This window comes from Salvelinus sp. IW2-2015, linkage group LG4q.1:29, assembly GCF_002910315.2.
Source record: "Salvelinus sp. IW2-2015 linkage group LG4q.1:29, ASM291031v2, whole genome shotgun sequence".
Classification (NCBI taxonomy): domain Eukaryota; kingdom Metazoa; phylum Chordata; class Actinopteri; order Salmoniformes; family Salmonidae; genus Salvelinus; species Salvelinus sp. IW2-2015.
Genome location: NC_036842.1, coordinates 64,131,761 through 64,153,661, shown reverse-complemented (window position 1 = coordinate 64,153,661; position 21,901 = coordinate 64,131,761). Strand labels below are relative to the sequence as shown.

Sequence of the window (21,901 nt, the reverse complement as noted above, 5' to 3'; positions counted from 1 at the left end):
TACAACCATGCACTACCAGCAAAGCCCGTTACCAGTGCACTAGGTCTAGGCTACACCTGWATGCTCATTGAGGTAAATATAGAATATGAGTGAAAATAATAAGCATGAATTTTAAGTCCAAATATTTTTGTTTAATATTGCAAGTGAATATTAATTAGATTTGAAATATTATATAGCCTAGCCACAGAAATACAGTTTGATTATAAATTATTTGTGTTAATTGCACTAATTATATAAATGTGCAAACACAGACATTTCCACATAGATGTTGTAGCCTATAATTTAAAAATGAAAGATTAAATGAAAATTAAAATATATACAGCACCAATCAAAAGTTTGGACACACCTACTCACTCAAGGGTTTTTCTTTATTTTCACTAATTTCTACACTGTATGAATAATGGAATTATGTAGTAACCAAAAATATATTTGAGATTTGAGATTCTTCAAAGTAGCCACCCTTTGCCTTGATGACAGCTTTGCACACTCTTGGCATTCTCTCAACCACTTTTATGAGGTAGTCACCTGGAATGCATTTCAATTAACAGGTGTGCCTTCTTAAAAGTTAATTTGTGGAATTTCTTTCTGTAATGACTTTCGTCGGTGGAAAGAGAGGAGGACCAAAGCGCAGCATGGTACGTTTCCATATTTATTGGAATACTTTTTCAATACGAACAAAAACAATAAACAGACGAAAACCAACGACGCTACAGTCCTGAACTAGTGAACATAGAACACATGAACGCACGAACAGGAACAATCACCCACCAACCAACAGTGAAAACAGGCTACCTTAATATGGTTCCCAGTCAGAGACAATGCAAAACACCTGCCTCTGATTGAGAACCATATCAGGCCAAATGACAAACCTCAACATAGAAACACATAACATAGACTGCCCACCCCAACTCACGCCCTGACCATACTAACTAAAGACAAAAACAAAGGAAAATAAAGGTCAGAACATGACACTTTCCTTCTTAATGCGTTTGAGCCAATCAGTTGTGCTGTGACAAGGTAGGGGTGGTATACAGAAGATAGCCCTATTTGGTAAAAGACCAAGTCCATATTATGGCAAGAACAGCTCAAATAACCAAAGAGGAACGACAGTCCATCATTACTTTAAGACATGAAAGTCAGTCAATACGRAACATTTCAAGAACTTTGAAAGTTTCTTCAAGTGCAGTCGCAAAAACCATCAAGCGCTATGATGAAACTGGCTCTCATGTAGACAGCCACAGGAAAGGATGACCCAGAGTTATCTCTGTTGCACAGGATAAGTTCATTAGAGTTACCAGCCTCAGAAATTGCAGCCCAAAAAAATGCTTCACAGAGTTCAAGTAACAGACACATCTCAACATCAACTGTTCAGAGGAGACTGCGTGAATCAGGCCTTCATTGTTGAATTGCTGCAAAGAAACAACTACTAAAGGACACCAATAAGAAGAAGAGACTTGCTTGGGCAAGAAACACAAGCAATGAACATTAGACCAGTGGAAATCTGTCCTTTGGTCTGATGAGTCCAAATTGGAGATTTCTGATTCCAACCGGCGTGTCTTTGTGAGACGCAGAGTAGGTGAACAGATGATCTCTGCATGTGTGGTTCCCACCATGAAGCATGGAGGAGGAGGTGTAATGGTGTGGGGGTGCTTTACTGGTGACACTGTCTGTGTTTTATTTATAATTCAAGGCACACTTAACCAGGATGGCTACCACAGCATTCTGCMGCGATACTCCATCCCATCTGGTTTGCACTTAGTGAGACTATCATTTGTCATTTGYTTTTCAACAGGACAATGACCCAACACACATCCAGGCTGTGTAAAGGMTATTTGACCAAGAAGGAGAGCGATGGAGTGCTTGCATCAGAAGACCTGGCCTCCACAATCACCCGACCTCAACCCAATTGAGATGGTTTTGGATGAGTGGGACCGCAAAGTGATGGAAAAGCAGCCAACAAGTGCTCAGTATATGTTAGAACTCCTTCAAGACTGTTGGGAAAGCATTCCAGGTGAAGCTGGTTGAGAGAATGCCAAGAGTGCGCAAAGCTGTCATCAAGGCAAAGGGTGATACTTTGAAGAATCTAAAATCTAAAATATATGTTGATTTGTTTAACACTTTTTTGGTTACTACATGATTCCATATGTGCTGTTTCATAGTTTTGATGTCTTCACTATTATTCTACAATGTAGAAAATAGTACAAATAAAGAAAAACCTTTGAATGAGTCGGTGTGTCCAAACTTTTGACTGGTACTGTATATATATATATATATATATATATATATACTCTATATTTACAAAAGTATGTGGACACCCCTTCAAATGAGTGGATTTGGCTTTTTCAGCATACCTGTTGCACAGATATATAACATCTAGCACACAACCATGCAATCTCCATATACAAAACATTTGCAGTAGAATGGCCATTACTGAGAAGCTCAGTGACTTTCAATGTGGCACCGTCATAGAATGCTRGAAAACAAGTCAGTTCGTCAAATTTCTGCCCTACTAGAGCTGACCCGGTCAACTGTAAGTGTTGTTATTGTGAATTGGATCAACAACGGCTCAGCCACAAAGTGGTGGGACACATAAGGTCACAGAATGGGACCGCAGAGTGCTGAAGAGCATGGGGCATAAAAAAACGTCTGTCCTCGGTTGCAACACTCACTACCGAGTTCCAAACTGCCTCTGGAAGCAACTTCAGCACAATAACTGTTTTTCGGGTGCTTCATGAAATGKGTTTCCATRGCCGAGCAGCTGCACACAAGCTTAAGATCACCATACGCGATGCCAAGCATCGTCTGGAGTGGTGTAAAGCTTGCCGCCATTGGACTCTGGAGCAGTGGAAACGCCATCTCTGGAGTGATAAATCACGCTTCACCATCTGGCAGGCCGACGGATGAATCTGAGTTTGGCGGATGCCAGGAGAATGMTACCTGCCCCAATGCATAGTGCCAACTGTAAAGTTTGGTAGTGGAGGAATAATGGTCTGGGGCTGTTTTTCATGGTTCAGACAGCTTAGTTCCAGTGAAGGGAAATCTTAACGCTACAGCATACAATGACATTCTAGACGATTCTGTGCATCCAATTTTGTGGCAACAGTTTGGGGATGGTCCCYGTGCAAGTCAATGCCCYAGTGCACWAAGCGAGGTCCATACATGAATGGTTTGTCAAGATCGGTGTGAAAGAACTTGACTGACCTGTACAGGGCCCTGACCTCAGCCCCATCGAACACCTTTGGGATAAATTGGAACGCCGACTGCGAGCCAGACGTAATCACCCTACGTCAGTGCCCGACCTCACTAATGCTCTTGTGGCTGAATGGAAGCATTTGGGCTCCCGAGTGGCGCAGTGGTCAAAGACACTGCATCTCAGTACAAGAGGAGTTACTGCAGTACCAGGTTTGTATCCAGGCTGCATCACATCCGGCCGTGATTGGGAGTCCCATAGGGCAGTGCACAACTGGCCCAGCGTCGTCCGGGGTAGGCCGTCATTGTAAATAAGAACTTGTCCTTAACTGACTTGCCTAGTTAAATACAAMAWTTTWAAAAGTCCCAGGAGAAATGTTCCAGCTTCTAGTGGAAAGCCTTCCCAGAAGAGTGGAGGCTGTTATAGCAGCAAAGGTGCGACCAACTCCTTAATACCGATGACTTTGGAATGAGATGCTCGACGAGCAGGTGTCCACATACTTTTGGTCATGTAGTGTATGTTGAACAAAATTCGTCAGAACCTCCCACTTGGTCAGCTGACCAGGAAGTGGGTGTTTCTTCGCGATGCACAGGAAGTTGAATAATCAGCTGATACTGGAGGTGTTTTGATGGAAGTTGCTGTTGTTTGTGGAGAGTTTTATTTCTTCTCTTCAATTCATTATAAAGACACATCAAAAGATTAAAGGAATTCGGTGGACTTTGAACTAATAGTGAGGTTTTGAATATTAGCTAAGTGACACGGTTGTAATTTCAATTCATAGCTGCCTGTATTGCTATTGAGTCCTCGATAATGAAGAAAATAGCAACGTAGCTGACGTTAGTCAACGCTTTGAGACGTTCKTTGTTTATGTTGTGCCAGACAAAGCTGCAGTGTTTGGTTTGTCTTTTTGAAGATCGCTTTATATTTGTTTATAATTGTACGTGAATATCGATTACAATAACGTTACAGGGGAACTAACTAATGTTAACGATAGCTAGCTAGCATAACTACAAGTTACCGACAATTGTTGTCAAGCTGCTGAGTTGTCCTGTATAGTCTGATCATAAGCGAGACCGCTGAGATGTTTAGATAGTGACGAGTGTGGAAAGACTTCAGTCTAGTTGTTGTGTGGTCGTCATTTGCGCGTCAGTTAGCTCATCTGCGACCTGTTGGTAGAACTAGCTAACGTACATGTCAGCCACCAACCTAAGTCTCAGTTGGCTTTGTGTGTAACTTAGCAAGTTGGTTGCGCAATTCTTGTATGCTAGCTACTTGTCAGCAAGGATCACTTCAAAGTATGCTAACAGTAATCGCTCGTCGCTAAATATGTTGTGTCTTGGTCTCTGAGAACGTACCATTTGTCCCGCTGTCAATATATTTCATGGTGTTTTATGTAAAGCCGTATTGTTTATGAATGAAGTATTTATTKTGTTAACTTCATGTTGTATAGAAACAATAGGAGTGTTTAGGAAGAGGATTAGGCAGTCTAGTATTAAAGAAAGGTCCAGTTCAGGCACAGGCAGAGAACCTTGTTGAAAATCCTTCTCCCTACTTGCCAATGCTGGATCTGGAAGTTGTTCCTGAAAGATCTTTAGGAAATGAACAATGGGAATTCGCGTTAGGTAAGTGACTCCTGAAGAGACTATTGGGTATTTCTTCAACCTACCACACACCTCAACTAATATGCATGTTTTCCCAGTCAGTTGTTTTTAATGTTTGTTTGTCATTTGTAAATGAGAACTAAAGCAATCTTTAATATATTGTCCATGTTCTTGTCACAGGGATGCCATTGGCCCAGGCCATTTCCATTTTACAGAAACACTGCCGCATCATCAAGAATGTCCAGGTTCTTTACAGTGAACAAGTAAGTGATTAGTTAACTACTATTGTGTGTGATATAGGGTGTGGGCTGTCAGATTAATTTGACCGTTTTTTGATTGACTGTCCATTGAAATGATATGTTATGTTTCTGTGCTTCTAGACACCACTTAGTCATGACCTCATACTCAACTTGACTCAGGATGGAATTAAACTGCTGTTTGATGCCTGTAACCAGAGACTGAAGGTGAGGGAGACATGCTCTGGTTGATCATGGCGCTACAGACAATAAGGCTGTCTATGTTGACTTATCAAGTCTCTCATTACTCATGTTTAGGTGATTGAAGTATACGACTTGAGCAAAGTTAAATTGAAATACTGGTGAGTGATCTCTAGTTACTTGTGCTAATACCAGTGTGACTGGAGTTGTGTCATAGCAAATGTATTCACTATATATACAAAAGTATGTGGACACCCCTTYAAAWGAGTGGATTTGGCTATTTCAGCCATACCGTTGCTGACAGGTGTATAAAATCGAGCACACAGCCATGCAATCTCTATATACAAACATCGGCCGTAGAATGGCCTTACTGAAGAGCTCAGTGACTTTCAATCTGGCACCGTCATAAGATGCCAYCTTTCCAACAATCAGTTTGTCAAATTTCTGCCCTGCTAGAGCTGCCCCGGTCAACTGTAAGTGTTGTTAGAAATGGTTTGTCAAGATCGGTGTGGAAGAACTTGACTGGCCTGCACAGAGCCCTGACCTCAACCCCATCAAACACCTTTGGGATGAGTTTGAATACCGACTGCGAGGCAAGCCTAATCACCTGACCTCACTAATGCTCGTGTGGCTGAATGAAAGCAAGTCCCCGCAGCAATGTTCCAACATCTAGTGGAAAGCCTTCCCAGAAGAGGGGACGCTGTTATAGCAGCAAAGGGGGGACCAATTCCATATTAATGCCCATGATTTTGGAATGAGATGTTCGACGAGCAGGTTTCCACATACTTTTGGTCATATAGTGTATCTGACAGTTTGTCAGACTGGAATAGTTTGTTGTAGTCCATGAGAATAACTTGTTTTGCAAATTGTTCAGCTTATGTTGGATGTGAGATTTTGTGCTACTACATATACTGTAATAGTATCTAGGCCTAAATTGTCATTGTCTTGCAGTGGAGTACATTTCAACACTCAGGCTATAGCACCCACCATAGAGCAGATTGATCAGTCCTTTGGCGCCACACACCCTGGAGGTATGGGAAGATACAACTTTTTGTCTTATTGATAGTACTGTGGAATSCTGCAAGGCTTGTTGTTTTTGACCATGTTTTCCTCACTCCCCAGTATACAATGCTGCAGAGCAACTGTTCCACCTGAACTTTCGAGGACTCTCCTTCTCCTTCCAGCTTGACTCATGGAATGAAGCTCCCAAGTATGAGGTGAGACTATTACCTTACCCTGCTATATTTATCTCTAGTGTGCTGTTTTTCTGACTGGCTTTATGGTTAACCCTGTTTGACATAGCTGCTACACAGCAACTGTCTTCCATAACTTGTTCTTCTTGTTCAAACCTTACTGGTTTCCCTCACTGATTTTATGTGCTTTACTTTACCTGGCCGACAACCCCTAATAGACCTTGTTTACCAGATAAAGAACTAGTCTTTTTGTCTTAGAAAATTATTTCTGTTAGCGGTAATGAGAACCCCTGTGCCTCTTTYCGACCCCTTGGCAATGAACAAACAAATGTACATACTTCATTACCAATACAGCATGAGTATTTGGTTTTGAAGCATTTGGTAATGCTGGAATACAAAACAAATTGGCCCCAAAAATGACTCACTATGTCTTTATTATGAAAATACGTTGTTATAAAGCTGTTGATGTGAGTACTTGTATATCCATGTATTGAATATGAGCTGTTGAAATGCACACGCCAGTCTACTCCCAGTTGTTTTGCTTTGACAGCCTAACTTTGCCCATGGCTTGGCCTCCCTGCAGATTCCACACGGGGCCACAGTGAAACGGATGTACATCTCGGCTGGGAACAACCTACAGGACACCAAGTAAGAACACAATGTATTCACAAGGACACCTGGAATAATGTTTGAGCATGGCAAGTTTATGGGGAGATGGAGGAAGCAGGTGGAGGATAGGGTGAAGGGGAAGATACTAGAGGTTGACCGATTATGATTTTTCAACGCCGATACCGATACCGATTATTGGAGGACCAAAAAAAGCCTATACCGATTAATCGGCTGATTAAAAATATATATATATATATATATTGTAATAATGACAATTACAACAATACTGAATGAACACTTATTTTAAATTAATATAATACATCAATAAAATCATTTAGCCTCAAATAAATAATGAAACATGTTCAATTTGGTTTAAATAATGCAAAAACAAAGTGTTGGAGAAGAAAGTAAAGTGCAATATGTGCCATGTAAGAAAGCTAACGTTTAAGTTCCTTGCTCAGAACATGAGAACATATGAAAGCTGGTGGTTCCTTTTAACATGAGTCTTCAATATTCCAGGTAAGAAGTTTTAGGTTGTAGTTATTATAGGAATTATAGGATTATTTCTCTCTATACGATTTGTATTTCATATACCTTTGACTATTGGATGTTCTTATAGGCACTTTAGTATTGCCAGTGTAACAGTATAGCTTCCGTCCCTCTCCTCGCCCCTACCTGGGCTCGAACCAGGAACACATCGACAACAGCCACCCTCAAAGCAGCGTTACCCATGCAGAGCAAGGGGAACAACTACTCCAAGTCTCAGAGCGAGTGACGTTTGAAACGCTATTAGCGCGCACCACGCTAACTAGCTAGCCATTTCACATCAGTTACACCAGCCTAATCTGGAGTTGATAGGCTTGAAGCACAGCGAAGAGCTGCTGGCAAAACGCACGAAAGTGCTGTTTGAATGAATGCTTACGAGCCTGCTGGTGCCTACCATTCGCTCAGTCAGACTGCTCTATCAAATCATAGACTTAATTATAACATAATAACACTCAGAAATACGAGCCTTAGGTCATTAATATGGTCGAATCCGGAAACTATCATCTCGAAAACAAAACTTTATTTTTTAGTGAAATACGGAACCGTTCCGTATTTTATCTAACGGGTGGCATCCATAAGTCTAAATATTCCTGTTACATTGCACAACCTTCAATGTTATGTCTATAATTACGTAAAATTCTGGCAAATTAGTTCGCAATGAGCCAGGCGGCCCAAACTGTTGCATATACCCTGACTCTGCGTGCAATGAACGCAAGAGAAGTGACACAATTTCACCTGGTTAATATTGCTGCTAACCTGGATTTCTTTTAGCTAAATATGCAGGTTTAAAAATATATACTTCTGTGTATTGATTTTAAGAAAGGCATTGATGTTTATGGTTAGGTACACGTGGAGCAACAGCAGTCCTTTTCGCGAATGCGCACCACATCAATTATATGCAACGCAGGACACGCTAGATAAATTAGATATACCATCAACCATGTGTAGTTATAACTAATGATGATTGATTGATTAATTGTTTTTTATGAGATACGTTTAATGCTAGCTAGCAACTTACCTTGGCTTCTTACTGCATTCGCGTAACAGGCGGGCTCCTCGTGAGGCAGGTGGTTAGAGCGTTGGACTAGTTAACCGTAAGGTTGCAAGATTGAATCCCTGAGCTGACAAGGTAAAAATCTGTCGTTCTGCCCCTGAACAAGGCAGTTAACCCACCGTTCCTAGGCTGTCATTGAAAATAAGAATGTGTTCTTAACTGACTTGCCTAGTTAAATAAAGGTGTAAAAAAATATATTTTAAAAACGGCAAAATCGGCGTCCAAAATTACCGATTTCCGATTGTTATGAGAACTTGAAATCGGCCCTAATTAATCGGCCATTCCGATTTAATCGGTCGACCTCTAGAAGATACTGTGTGTTTGGTTAGCTTGTTTACTCAGATGTAAATTATTCAACTAACACCACCATCTCCTTTGAATATGATTAGGTTTAAATCTGATGCATTTGAGTTATCTAAATACTTATTATTAAGTATTGAGAGAAAAACATGAATTTGTAATGACCTGACTATGACTCACTCTGTCGTTCCTCAGGGCCCCAGTGATGCCCCTTGCCTGTTTCCTTGGCAACGTTTATGCAGAGTGTGTGGATGTGCTGAGGGATGGGGTGGGGCCACTTGGTCTGAGACTTCGCCTCCTCACTGCAGGTACTTAGCAAGGGGACATTTGAACCCACTCGTGTCCCTTGAGTACAACACCATCAGAACTGTGGAATTCAAGCTAAATCTGTTCAGGTTGGTATTCCTTTTGAGGCTTCCTGAGTACATGCCACTGAAGGGACTGGAGGAAGTAGGTATTTTCCTCCTGTAGCGCAATCAGTCCTCAATTCTAATTGGATCAGGCTACTCTTCCCTTCCTCCCTTTAATTAATGAATTCCTCCAGTACTGTTATAATGGCTGTAATAGAGCCTCATGTTCTGGAGCTACAATATAATGCTTTCCTGCCAGTCCCTCAGGTCTATCACGTTCCATGCTCTCTTCAGTCCACACATTAGCCCGTTAATCTCGTCACCATATATCACCTCTGACATGCCCCTCCCTGGGGAGGCTGAGCAAAACAAAGTACCTACTACACCCTTTATTAGATGGGGAGGAGGTCTATCAAAATATGCCCTCATCAATCTCTGTGTTTAGACGTGTCTCCTTAGACCAGCTGTTTTGTTTGTCTCTGTGGTTTGATGTATGATATACAGTCCTAATGAAACATCTGAGAGGAAGATGTGCTCCAACAGTTTTGCAACACCAGGTCATATTAAGCTTGCATAATGAATGGTCTTCTTCCTATCCTCAGGATGTGGGCCCGGGGTGATGGCTGATGCCAAGGTGCGTGCCGTGGAGAGGAACATTTACTTTGGAGACTCCTGTCAGGATGTGCTGAGCGCTCTGGGCTCGCCACACAAAGTATTCTACAAGTCCGAAGACAAGGTTTGGCCCTCTACTCTGCTTCCTGTCTCTTCCTTTCCCTTGACCTGCTCCTTTCAGCAGTTGATATGGTCCTCTCTATGTTGATAAACAAGCTCTCTTCATGTTTGGGTTTCCTGTTTCAGATGAAGATCCACTCTCCGTCACCTCACAAGCAGGTCCCGTCCAAATGCAATGACTACTTCTTCAACTACTTCACCCTGGGGGTGGTGGGTATTGGTGTTCCATGGGGGCTGGTTAAAGAGGGCTTGCCTTAATTATGTTGACATTAAAGCTCAATGTAGGATGTTGCTTGTTTCTTACCACTGTTTGATTGGTCCCTTTTTGTTTTCCAGGACTTACTCTTTGATTCTAGCACACACCTGGTGAAGAAGTTTGTCCTTCATACTAACTTCCCCGGCCATTACAATTTCAACATGTAAGCCTCTCTCTGCTTCAGTTAAGACAGCTGGCACCTCATTGGTCCTTGGCTCAAGTATACCATTTTCAGACATATGATCCATTTGAATAAATTATTTCCAGTAGAGCCAAAAGAGGCTATTAAACTCCTTAGTGGTGAAGTAATTTAGTCACAGGAGTGCTGTTCACTACTCTCAGTAACATGTAACTGTCTCTCTCAACACTAGATATCATCGATGCGATTTCAAGATTCCACTTGTCATCAAGAAAGGTGAGTTTTCTAATCAGCCTTTTTATTGTATTTGGTGAACTCTGTCTGTCTCCTCACGTATCCCTGTCTGTCTTTCAGAAGGTGCTGCCGCTCAGGGGGAGGACTGCACCCTCACTACCTACAGCAAGGTCAGACATGCCTACACTGCTCAGTCTTTGCCTAGCTCACTCAAGAGTAATTAAAAGAGCAACTATGGGTGAATGTTATAGCTACTTCAGACGAGGTTTGTGTTCTTCTGACTGACTATGGTTGTTTCTCCCGTAGTGGGATCAGATTCAGGAGCTGCTTGGACACCCCATGGAGAAGCCTGTCGTGCTCCACAGGTAAGAGATGCCTGGGTTATAGTTTACATGACTTCTGTCAGTTGAAACATTTTCACTGGACATCTGACTGCTGGCCCTGCAGTTAACAAAAAGGTGTAAAAAACGATGTGTTTCACAGGTCATCCTCGGCAAATAACACCAACCCCTTCGGCTCTACATTCTGTTTTGGACTACAGCGAATGATCTTTGAGGTAAGAACACTTGGTGTGTGAGTCGAGTGATGACGGTATTAGATTGAGAAGTACAAAGGCCTGGATGTATGTMAACTATGTAAGGTATGTGTCTGAACTGTGCCAATTTGTCGTCCCAGGTGATGCAGAACAACCACATAGCTTCAGTGACCCTGTACGGAGCCCCCAGACCCAGCAGCAGGGCCAGAGCCGAGGCCATCGGCCACTGAACAGCATCCCACTGGCACCCCAAGCCCCAGCCCCAACCCATACCCGGCCTGAGGACTGTCTCCCCACCGCTCCAGTCCGCTCCACACAGCCCTGGGCTGATCAGCAGTGTACTCTCTGTCTCAGCCACTGCCATCTTCACACCATAGAGGCCCGCTAGGAGCTCCTCTGGACCCATCTGCCCCTGTGTGACGGGCGCCTCATGCAGGGTCCTGCTAGGAGCCTTACGGCAGCCATCATCCCTTCTCCCTCTGACTCACCCTGTCCCAATGCTCTTCATCATCAGAACACTTGTTAGATGTGTTGACAGTGTACATTTATATGACTGCGAGCAGAAACAAATGCTCACCTGCGTGCATGCTGTAGTTTTTTTAATTGACATTTTAATACATGATTAATATACATCAGAAACAGATACCAAAAGCCTGCCACAGATACCAAAACCATTTCAATCCTTTCTCCACTATATGTTCATGTTACCGATTTTAAAACATGCATATGGATGCAGGCTCATCTGCAGCACTAACATATCACGTACATCATTTCATACGCAGACATATACAGAAACAACCATGCATGCACATCAACATAAACCAATGCATGCACACACAAACAAACAATTGCATGAACATAGTTTTTATTTTTAAGATTACAAGCACAAACTGGCCACACCTTAGTGTCCTAGTGCTTTGCATGCTGTGAGGTGTACTGTCTTGGTACATGAACAAACACACACATACTGGCCCATACACACACATTCATACACTCATGCCATGACCAAGTCCACAGCATAAGCCACCTCCTATTGCAAGGCAGTGAAGCACCAAATACATTTATAGTTTGTTTTGTGTTTTTGCATGGAACGATAAAAACATTGGTTTTGACATTTGCACTAAAATACACCATATTTACTTGATTCTTGTCTCCTATCCACTGCGGATTGTGTATTTTGTTTCCATTAGTGATGACTGAGGAAAGGCTCTCGCTCCTCTGTCACCTGAATTGACTTTGGACAGAAAAGCCATGCTTGCTTCCTTCCAGATGTACACCATCTCCTCCGACGTCCACTGCTACTTCCTTCCAGATGTACACCATCTCCTCCGACGTCCACTGCTACTTCCTTCCAGATGTACACCATCTCCTCCGACGTCCACTGCTACTTCCTTCCAGATGTACACCATCTCCTCCGACGTCCACTGCTACCACTGTCCTTTACAACCTTCCTCCCCATGCGCTCTCATCATTGCTCCCTTTCGCCATCCATTTCCCTTATCTCTTTTTCTATTCACAATATATATCTAAATGAATCCAGCTAAACCCCTTAGATATACTTCATCATTGCTGTCATTCATTTTGTTAATTTGACAACATTTTAGCCAAAGATGTTTTAGCATGTTTTAAGTTATTGTCATTTTAGTTTGTTGTCAACTTGACCTCTTGCCCAGAAGAGCAGACATTCCCTCCTAAAACAATATCATTTTTTATTGCAGGCCCCAGAACCATAATCTTGATCTCATCTTAGTACTTCTTGAATATATATTCTTTATAATTGCTTTGTGCTTTTTAATGCAGATCTTTTATCATTCAGTTTTTACTCTAACCAAGATGTCTTCTATATGTGTAGCAGGTAGATTTGGGACTATGTGCAGCAGTCTCTTCTGGTGTTCGGTGTTTGTACAGATTTGTAAATAGTGTGCCCTTTTCTTTTGGCTTGTCATGTTAAGATAATGGTACGATGCGGGCCTGAATTGTTTTAAGGTCAGAGCACACGCCAGACACGACACTTGTATTACATAGGAATTCTGTTTGATGTCTCTCCCCCCCTAGTGGAGAGAACACGGTCTGGCTCCTAAACCCTGGGCCTGAATGGTTCATTCATCTCTATAGCTCAGCTTTAACCACTATTAGTACTAGAGATCGATGCTGAAGATAGGATAAATCAGAGACAAAGATGGATAGGGAAGGTAGCCCTGTACACTGTTTAGAACCCCCGGATGTGTGTGTGGTCAGTCGCCCTGTTATAGTGGGTTGATCATGTACTGGTGCCAGCCCCACTCAACCAGCCCTCAGCTTTGCAGCGTGTGATGCAGGCGTATTACATGGGCATGGTTTATTCTGTTACATTGACTTGTTTCATGAGTTGCTATGAAAAAAGCCTGTACTGCTGTTGATGTTGTTAAAATTGTATCCCTTGCTTTGTTCAAGATGTATACAAAAAAAAAAGCTACAATCCTTTGTTAATGTTGTGCCTCATTTCCTACCAAGCCTGTCTTGACTTCTCTCTGTAAATGAAACTATTGAACAGCATTGAGTATGACTGAGCATGACAAGCTAACATGATCGACTGACTGTCACCCATAGGCCATCATTTCCCTCTTGCTCCAAAAAACATGTCAAATTGTAGAATAAAGACTTSATGTACAGTGCAGGTCCTGAGCTCAGTCATGAAGGGCTAATCCTCATCTCTCAACAACCCCTGGCATTCTGATTGGAAGATTTGCACAATACATTGTTTTGGTTTGTTCTAGTTGCTGGACACAGAAACATGTATATCACTGAACATCTCATAGCAAGACTATGGTTTTAACATCAGTCTAACCATCACCACCGGCCAACCCTTCATGACCTGAGCTACACACACTGGTTGTTGGAGTTCAAATACAATGCAATGCACTCCCGGCCTGGTACATTTGTTGCATCTGTTATAACTCACTGTAGATGAGTTTGCATTTATAGTAGCGAGCAAATGAATGCAACACAACCAATGTTGTGGTAACGTTACTGGAATGTTACTGCTGAGCATGAGCTGGGCTGTGTTTGCCCAATCTCAGGTGGACATAGATCTTGTTTTAAATGCCAGGAGAAAGTGAATGCTTCCTTTTCAGCTGTTGGCTTTGGCTGTTTTATTTCCTCTCAACTGATCCTATTTTTGCATTGGATTGAATTAATGACTGTAATTAAGACTGTAATTTTAAATGAACAACTTCAGTTGAGTTTAATACTCTATTAATGCTATGTATTGTCTCCCTTTATATTGTATGTTTTATCCCCATTCCCCAAAGTAGTTATTTTTGGTGGATTCAGTCAATTTAACCCAGTTCTGGAAATGGGAGTTATCCTTAATTCAACATGTGAATCAAATTAGTTGGGATCTGGTGTCAGATATTGGATAGCTTTACTTCTGTACAATAAAGAACATGTAGATCAACATTATCAAGCATGTCATAAAAAGCAATAACCGTTGCTACGGTGAATCAGAACGGTCTGCTTAAAGCTTACACAATGCTCCTGAATGATGCGAGAATGCTGTGATTAAGATGAGCTCATAATAAAATCTACTGTCTGAAACTCAACATTTTGAATTTTATAAAACTGCTCATTCTGAATTTTGTTCATTTAAAAAAATCCTGTTACTGTGTGTACAAAAAGGATATGAAAATATTGATAAATAACTATGACAAGAAAGGTCTTGAGCTGTATTTTTTTCTTTTTAAAGAACAAAAAAAGCAGTACATGCACATGTTTTCCACCAGGGACAATTTCAGTGTTAACGGATTGCTTTACATTTTGATATCAACAGCATGTCGTCTACTTACAGCATTTGGACTACAGTTGGAGGTATAGCTGAACATAACACGTTTAAAAAGAAACAGCATGTAAGGATTCTGATTATCAGAAGTATTGTAAGTGAAAGCACACCACCCTCCCTTAACTTTTCAGGGTTTACTCTGGGCTTTGGTTTGTTGCTTGGTGATTGTCATCTTCAGTGTAGCTAATTGTGAACTAAAGTAGGTGCTGTGCACATAACATTCATGAATATGTAAACTGTACCTCTGTTGGAACGTTTCTAAGAATGATTTCTGGAACTACACTGAACAAAAATATAAACGCTACATGTAAAGTGTTGGTCCCATGTTTCATCAGCTGAAATAAAAGATCCTAGAAATGTTCCATATGCAGAAAAAGCTTATTTCTCTAAAATGTTGTGCACAAATTTGTTTATATCCCTGTTAGTGAGCATTTCTCCCTTGCCAAGATAATCCACCCACCTGACAGGTGTGGAACATCAAGAAGCTGATTAAAAAGCATGATCATTACACAGGTACACCTTGTGCTGGTGCCAATAAAAGGCCAGTGTACAGTTTTGCCACACAACACAATGCCACAGATGTCTCAAGTTGAGGGAGCGCGCAATTGGCATGCTGACTGCAGGAATGTCCACCAGAGCTGTTGCCTGCCACATAATTGAATGTTCATTTCTCTACCATAAGCCGCCTCCAACGTCATTTTAGAGAATTTGGCAGTACGTCCAACCGGCCTTACAATCGCAGACCACATGTATGGCGTTGTGTTGGCGAGTGGTTTGCTTATGTCAACATTGTGAGCAGAGTGCCCCATGGTGGCGATGGGGTTATGATATGGGCAGGCATAAGCTACGGACAACAAACACAATTGCATTTTATCAATGGCAATTTGAATGCAAAGATACCAGCAACTTCGCATAGCCTTTGAAGAGGAGTGGAACAACATTTCTTTGAAATTGTTGCATTTATATTTTTGTTCAGTATATATATAATGAGGTCCATTGGGGACTTCCTGCCACAGCTACAGTTGATGCTTTGACTCCCTTCATTTCAGATTCAAGTCTACCTACATGTATCATCTGATGTGTAATCGCACACAAAGGGTGTGTTCGTACATTCAATCTGGATTGCCAGAGTGCACTCAGAGTGCGCTCTGGGTGTTCGTAAATTCAGAGCGTTGTCAGATTGTCCGTTCGTAAATTCAGAGCGTTGCGCTTCAGAGCTTGCTAGCTACTTCCAGACACAAATTAGAGAACACCTCACTCGAACCATTTTACTCGCCCTAGCAGAGCTATCCAGAGCGTTGGTGACTGTAACTGTGCTGCTGGAAACAATTTAATTACTTTTTTTTGCCGACGTTTACTGACACCGGCCATATTCAACGGGTGTTGAGTGTTCGTAAATTCATCAGTTATTCTGCGCTCTGACACACTCAGACAAGAGTGCTCTGAAATCAGAGTAGATAGCCAGAGTGAATTTACGAACGCACCCAAAGATTCTTAATTTACAACGCTGTACTGTATATTCAACTGCACAAAATCAACCTGGCACATGTTTCAATCTATATTGACCTTATTGAGGCTCTGTGCAATAAAATAAACAAAGTAAGTCATACTGTACCTAAATGGAGCAGGGGTGTTTTTAAAACATTACCACCACAATAAATTTACCAACTGGTTTTACATCCAGGATGTTTCCAAGAAAAAGATAAGAAAAAATACTGTTTCCTAGAGACGATGCACATTTACCATGGCTGTAAACTGTTAAGCAAAAACCACTGTATTACCTAAAAATAACTGTACCAAACATTCAATCACAGCTTCCATATCCCAATGGCTCTTTCACAGTGTAGTCCCTCTAATCGACATAACACAAAGCCCTCAATGCTTTACAAACACTGTAACATCATAGTCCTGTTCCACTGTAGTCTCGGAGTCCTTCTGTCCTGTTGTTCCGAGTACCTTGCCCCTCCACTTAAAGGGCCATGGGGTGGGGGCCAGGTTACTGTGACAGCTCAGTTGGGGGTCATGCAGCAGGTTCCACATGAGCCAGATCTGTGGCACTGTCAAGCTGTGTACCACCATCAGCTCCCTGTAGAAACAAGGGTCAAACACCTGGAGGTGGGGAGCAGCCGAGGGGCGCACAATTCCAAATGTACGGAAACCTTCATGGCGTGACGGTTTGACTCCGATTCTCTTTAAGCACATGCCTAAGAACACATCGTCGATGGGGAATAGTTCTACCTGCTGACACGCTCCACTCAGCCGCCTGGCGGTGTGGCCGGACATCACAAAGCCTCCCCCTCCTGCATATGACGGATACATCGTCTGGCCGTACACAAACTCAGGCACAAAGTACTTGCTGCTGCGCCGGCGGATGGGGCGGGCGTGGTGGATTATGTCACCCACAAAGAGGTCCTTGTCAGGCTTCTGACCCTTCAGCATCTGCAAAATGTTGTCTATATTCACGTAGACATCAGCATCACCTTTGAAGATAAACTGGACATTGGAGCAGCTGTCATTCACCCACTGGAGGAAGTGGGTCTCTTTAAGTGTCAAATTGAAAAATGTGTCATCAAAGTCCCAGAGRAGAATGTCCCCAAAGGTGTGGCTCTCATAGGCAAGGAGCCGGTCCCATAAAGGCAGGGCTGTCTTGTTCCTGGGTACCCCAAGGAGGAATACAGTCTTCACTGTCTGCAAATCCGGGAGAACACCCTCTCTTCCCCAGGTGTGCCGCACTACCTGCCTTCTTTCAAAGTCTGCTGCTACGGACTTGATAGTAATGAGCATGTAGAGCTCGCCTGAGCACTTCCCTGGCTGGTCTATCAGCAGTCTGAAGTCCCGGTTGTCCTTATCTCKTAGGTAACCCTCAAAGTCAAAAGGTGGTTGTGTGGGTAAAACAGGAGCAGCCTTTGTTGGAGCAACCTTCTTTGTCCCCTCATCTTTCTTTGACTTGGATCTAGATTTGGTCTTGGCCTTAGGTTTGGATTTAGACTGAAGTTTGGACTTCGGATGTGACTGAGGCTCAGACTGGCACTTTGTCTTATCTGGGTGCGTAGAGGGGACCAGTTTAGTCACGTGGCTCTCTGGTAGAGCCCCTAGAAGAGCACGGGAGCTTGTAGAGCCCTGCTCTAAGTGCCAAGTGTCCCAGGTGGGAGTGAAGCATTGGTGGGCGTACAACAGCAGACAGAGTAGCCCCAGCATGAGCAGGGTGCACAGAACATCTCCTTTTATGYGAATTCTCCTCATTGTGTCCTACTGAACCTATTTCCCTTCAAAGGCTTTTCCCATTAATTTGTATTTTCCTCTTCCTCAGGATCTCTGAGATCAGAAAGCTCCATACAGCATCCTGTGAAGAGTTCACAATAGTGATCACCCATGCAAGAGCAATTCCCGAGAGGTTTTCTGGGGGACCCTGAGGTCCTGCTGGATAATGCTCAGTAACCCAACACTCTGCAGTCCTTATGTTTCTACTCCAGTATCTCAGAGGGGTTTTCCCTTTAGTCTGCAAAATTCATTCCATTTAATCTCTTCGGCAGGCTGTAATCCTARATATGAAAATAAATCACGAGAATTACATTGTACACAAACAAGGAAAATAACAAAATATATTTGACAAAAGTTTTTGTTGTTGTTGTTACTTTTATATTTGCAGTTACTTTGTATATTTTGTTCTTATTTTTCTTTGACTTTATTATTCATAAATTATCTGAGGCGCCATTACAGGGATATCTGCAGTTCAAACTCATTTCCCCAAGTTTCCAGAACTAATGCAAGAATGTTCATACCTTTTCCTATAGCAGACACGCCCCCTCAAAGGAACAGAACAGATMATCTCCCAGTAGTCTACAGAAATTGACCACGGTTTCCAAGTTAGCGTTCAAATGACACCTCAGAAGCAAATGTTAAGCCAGACCAAAATGTTCCAAAAGATTTTGAAGAACGACTTCATTGCCACCCCTCTCCTATAGGASCTAACCCCAAATCTGGTCAATTCGGCTATTATGAGGGCTGTCGGATCGTATGTAAACTCTACATAAGATTTCTAAATAGAAAATTCTTTCTTGTGTGCGTTAGAACATAGTGTTCCKAACTCAATGTCCCTATCTTAATCTCCTTCACAAATGTAACTATTTATTGGTTCACCATGCAGTTTATAATTTGCAAAAATGCATCTTAAAATGCATAWTTTTTCAGACATGTATGCGTTAACTCAAAGGAAAGCTTTTGTCGCATGTAAAAAAAGAAAAAGCCGACCATGACGCATTAGATTTACATATAATTGCCAGACTGTTGCATGTTTGCATAATACAGGGAGCCCTATATTGAATGACAGCGTTTGTATTGTATCAGTATATGTGTACAAAGTATTCAATCTACGCATCAGTCATCATACTTACCACAACAGATGAAAGTCACCAAAGCAATTTATAGCRACACTGCCAAACCCRGGAACATCTGGTTTCTGTATGAAAACTGCAGTCTCTGACAGTGCTGGGGTCCAACAAAAACGAAGTTTAAAATGGAGAGAGAAAAATACATGAAATGAATACAGACCTACATGGTGTATGGAGGGAGGCTCAGTAAGGTAAAGTTAACTTTTTGAAAAACGTGCAAAATTGGCAAGACAGCATTTTAACGGTATTCATTTCACTGGTCACGTGACACGTGTGGGAGTCGCTGGTCCAGCTGTGCGCCAGATGCCAACGCAGCAACTGGAAGCGGACTCTCCAAGAATATGAAGGAAGGGGAAAGGGGGGAGCATAATGATCCGGACCTAGCAGACKTATTTTTTTGTCAGACACTTTGTACTTTTATCGTGGTGATTGATGTTCTTGCAATACAGCACCATATGCACTTCTAGCCCCTAGCTGTCTTAAATGGCTGCAATTTARGAGCTGGATTCACTTAACAGCAATCTGGCCTGAGAGACATTGAAGACATTCATTCAACCAACAAGACTTGAATGAAAATACTACAATGAAAACCAAAAACAGACATATTAAGTTAAAAGACCATTTAATTTAGGGTTACATTTTCTGCACACACAAAGTTCCCTGACTATTTACAATCTATAAAATGTAAACGTGTATCACACTATGCTGGTCCCATTTAACATTAAAGGAGTATAGATTTCTTTGGCTAGAAAACCACATTTACAACGTGACAGTTACTCCCACCCACTGACTCTTCTAAAACATCACTGCTGACCAATATGACATCTAGGGGTGCAGGAGAGGCCTGTCTTTTCTTCAGGCCTTGTCACTAGTGAACTAGACTTTCTTCACACTTATAAAGCCTCCTCTCCTGGCTCCCCCCGGACTGGCTCCCCCCTTTCACACAGGGGGTACCCTCAGGAAGAGGCTGTGCCTGCTCTCATGATCTTGAACAGGGCATTGACATTGTTGTTTTTGATAGTGTCTCGGCAGGCTGTGATAACCTGATTCTTTGGCTTACCCACTGAGAGAGACACATAGTAGTAGAGGTTAGGAAAGACCTGAACCCTTCAAAACACATTCAAACCTCTACAATTGCTATCCCCCACTGATCACCCTGTCAACCCCTACTCACCTCTCAGTCTCCCTGCCCTCTGAATGGGCCTGGTTGACAGACTTAAGAACATTGTGATTGTTGGATCCGATCTTGTACTCATTGATCAGGTCTCWGTTCAGGTCATAGAGCTCAATGTAGAGCTTCTTCATGTTCCTCCTGTCATGCAAAAAGATGAAGGGATGAAAAGAAAAGCCAAGCAGAGAAATCATGGTGGTTGTTATGGCGTCACTAACTTGTCCCCCATGAGTTGTGYGTCCTCTGCCTGCTCCAGCATGTTACGGATGTGATTAGAATGATCTGCAATGGCCACCATCAGCATTTGGTGGACAGAGTGATAGTCATCTACCTGTTCAAACAATAGGTAACTTTGCGTAACGGTATGTAACCCCGTTTCTCTGAAGGAGATGAGGAAGACATCTCACTATGGGACACGCCCTATTTTGTTGGTCATTGGTTGAAACCAATCATGCCTAACAGACATATCAGAGCTTTATGGGTGTACGCCCCATATCAGAGCTTTATATATAACACCATTCACTGCTCTGGTTTCCTCATTCTAAGAACTACCTYTTACACAAATCGTGCAAGAGGGGCAATCTGGTGAGATCTCCTTCAGAGAACCGGGGTTACATACCGTAACCCAAAGTTTTCTTTCAGTCRACTCGGTTGGACATTTCACTATGGGACACTTGCAAAGCTCCCCGATTGCCAATAGTACCTTTCCTGAGAAGCCTGTTGTGGTACATGGTAATGTACCTGATCCATCCTACTCAGCTTCAGTCCAAGGACTCTGTGCGCCAGGGAGGGCGCAGTAACGTCCACGCAATAGAACCTCACAAAGGTGTGAGAAGAAGCCTAACTAGCCGCACAAATCTCCAAGACGGAGATGCCTATATACARTGCCCATGACGTGGCAATTCCTCAAGTGAAATGTGCGCGGACACCCAGGGGAGACTGCAATCMCAGACAACTGTACACCTTGGCAATAGCCTCCACTACCCAATGGGTGAGGCATTGTTTGGACAAAGCCCTACCCAGATCAGGGGTGGAAAAGCAAACAAAAAGTTGGTCACAACTTCGGAATGGCCTAGTGCTGTCCATGTTCAGTAGCTGCGCAGTGCACGCACTTAAGGCGCCGCTGCTCTGGAGAAGAGAACGGCGGAGGGTGGAAGGGAAAAAAGGTCAGTGGTTTGACTACTATAAGTCATGGGAATGACCTTAGGAATGAACGTGGCGTAAGGATGTTTCATAGCCTTGGAGTAGTCGGGGGGGAAACTGAGTGCATGAAGGATRAACCGAGAGCACATGAAGGTCGCTAACACACTTGGCCATAGCCAAGGCGAGCAACTGGGCTGTTTTAT

The 21,901-nt window shown here is 42.6% G+C and overlaps 2 protein-coding genes and 1 long non-coding RNA gene across 6 annotated transcripts in view; 1 reads left to right on the top strand and 2 right to left on the bottom strand.

The window, feature by feature from the left end:
* Positions 1-3,791: 3,791 nt before the first annotated feature.
* On the top strand, positions 3,792-13,645 carry LOC111962355 (phagosome assembly factor 1). Of its 3 annotated transcripts, none has more exons than XM_023985394.2 (16): positions 3,792-4,812; positions 4,972-5,054; positions 5,172-5,255; positions 5,346-5,389; positions 6,180-6,259; positions 6,351-6,445; positions 7,005-7,069; positions 9,126-9,238; positions 9,883-10,016; positions 10,139-10,222; positions 10,349-10,431; positions 10,640-10,683; positions 10,762-10,811; positions 10,948-11,006; positions 11,125-11,197; positions 11,317-13,645. In XM_023985394.2, exons 1-16 carry the CDS (start codon positions 4,749-4,751, stop codon positions 11,404-11,406), a joined length of 1,245 nt encoding a protein of 414 aa, XP_023841162.1. In that variant the 5' UTR covers positions 3,792-4,748; the 3' UTR covers positions 11,407-13,645. The 3 variants fall into 3 exon arrangements, with proteins under 3 accessions (XP_023841162.1, XP_023841163.1, XP_023841161.1); XM_023985395.2 differs by having other exon boundaries at positions 6,972-7,069; positions 10,139-10,171; XM_023985393.2 differs by having other exon boundaries at positions 6,972-7,069.
* Positions 13,646-14,562: 917 nt separating this feature from the next.
* The window catches only part of LOC139027573 (uncharacterized), a 102,334-nt gene continuing 94,995 nt past the window's right edge, over positions 14,563-21,901 (bottom strand). Inside the window, exon 2 of the long non-coding RNA XR_011479697.1 lies at positions 14,563-15,251. This is a non-coding gene — a long non-coding RNA (uncharacterized lncRNA). The remainder of the gene's footprint in view (positions 15,252-21,901) is intronic.
* Positions 14,874-21,585, bottom strand: b3gnt9 (UDP-GlcNAc:betaGal beta-1,3-N-acetylglucosaminyltransferase 9). Of its 2 annotated transcripts, none has more exons than XM_023985392.2 (3): positions 20,559-21,585; positions 19,388-19,481; positions 14,874-18,535 (listed from the first exon to the last, which is right to left on the bottom strand). In XM_023985392.2, exon 3 carries the CDS (start codon positions 18,234-18,236, stop codon positions 16,869-16,871), a length of 1,368 nt encoding a protein of 455 aa, XP_023841160.1. In that variant the 5' UTR covers positions 18,237-18,535; positions 19,388-19,481; positions 20,559-21,585; the 3' UTR covers positions 14,874-16,868. The 2 variants fall into 2 exon arrangements, with proteins under 2 accessions (XP_023841160.1, XP_023841158.1); XM_023985390.2 differs by lacking the exon at positions 20,559-21,585 and adding an exon at positions 18,776-18,833 and having other exon boundaries at positions 19,388-19,647.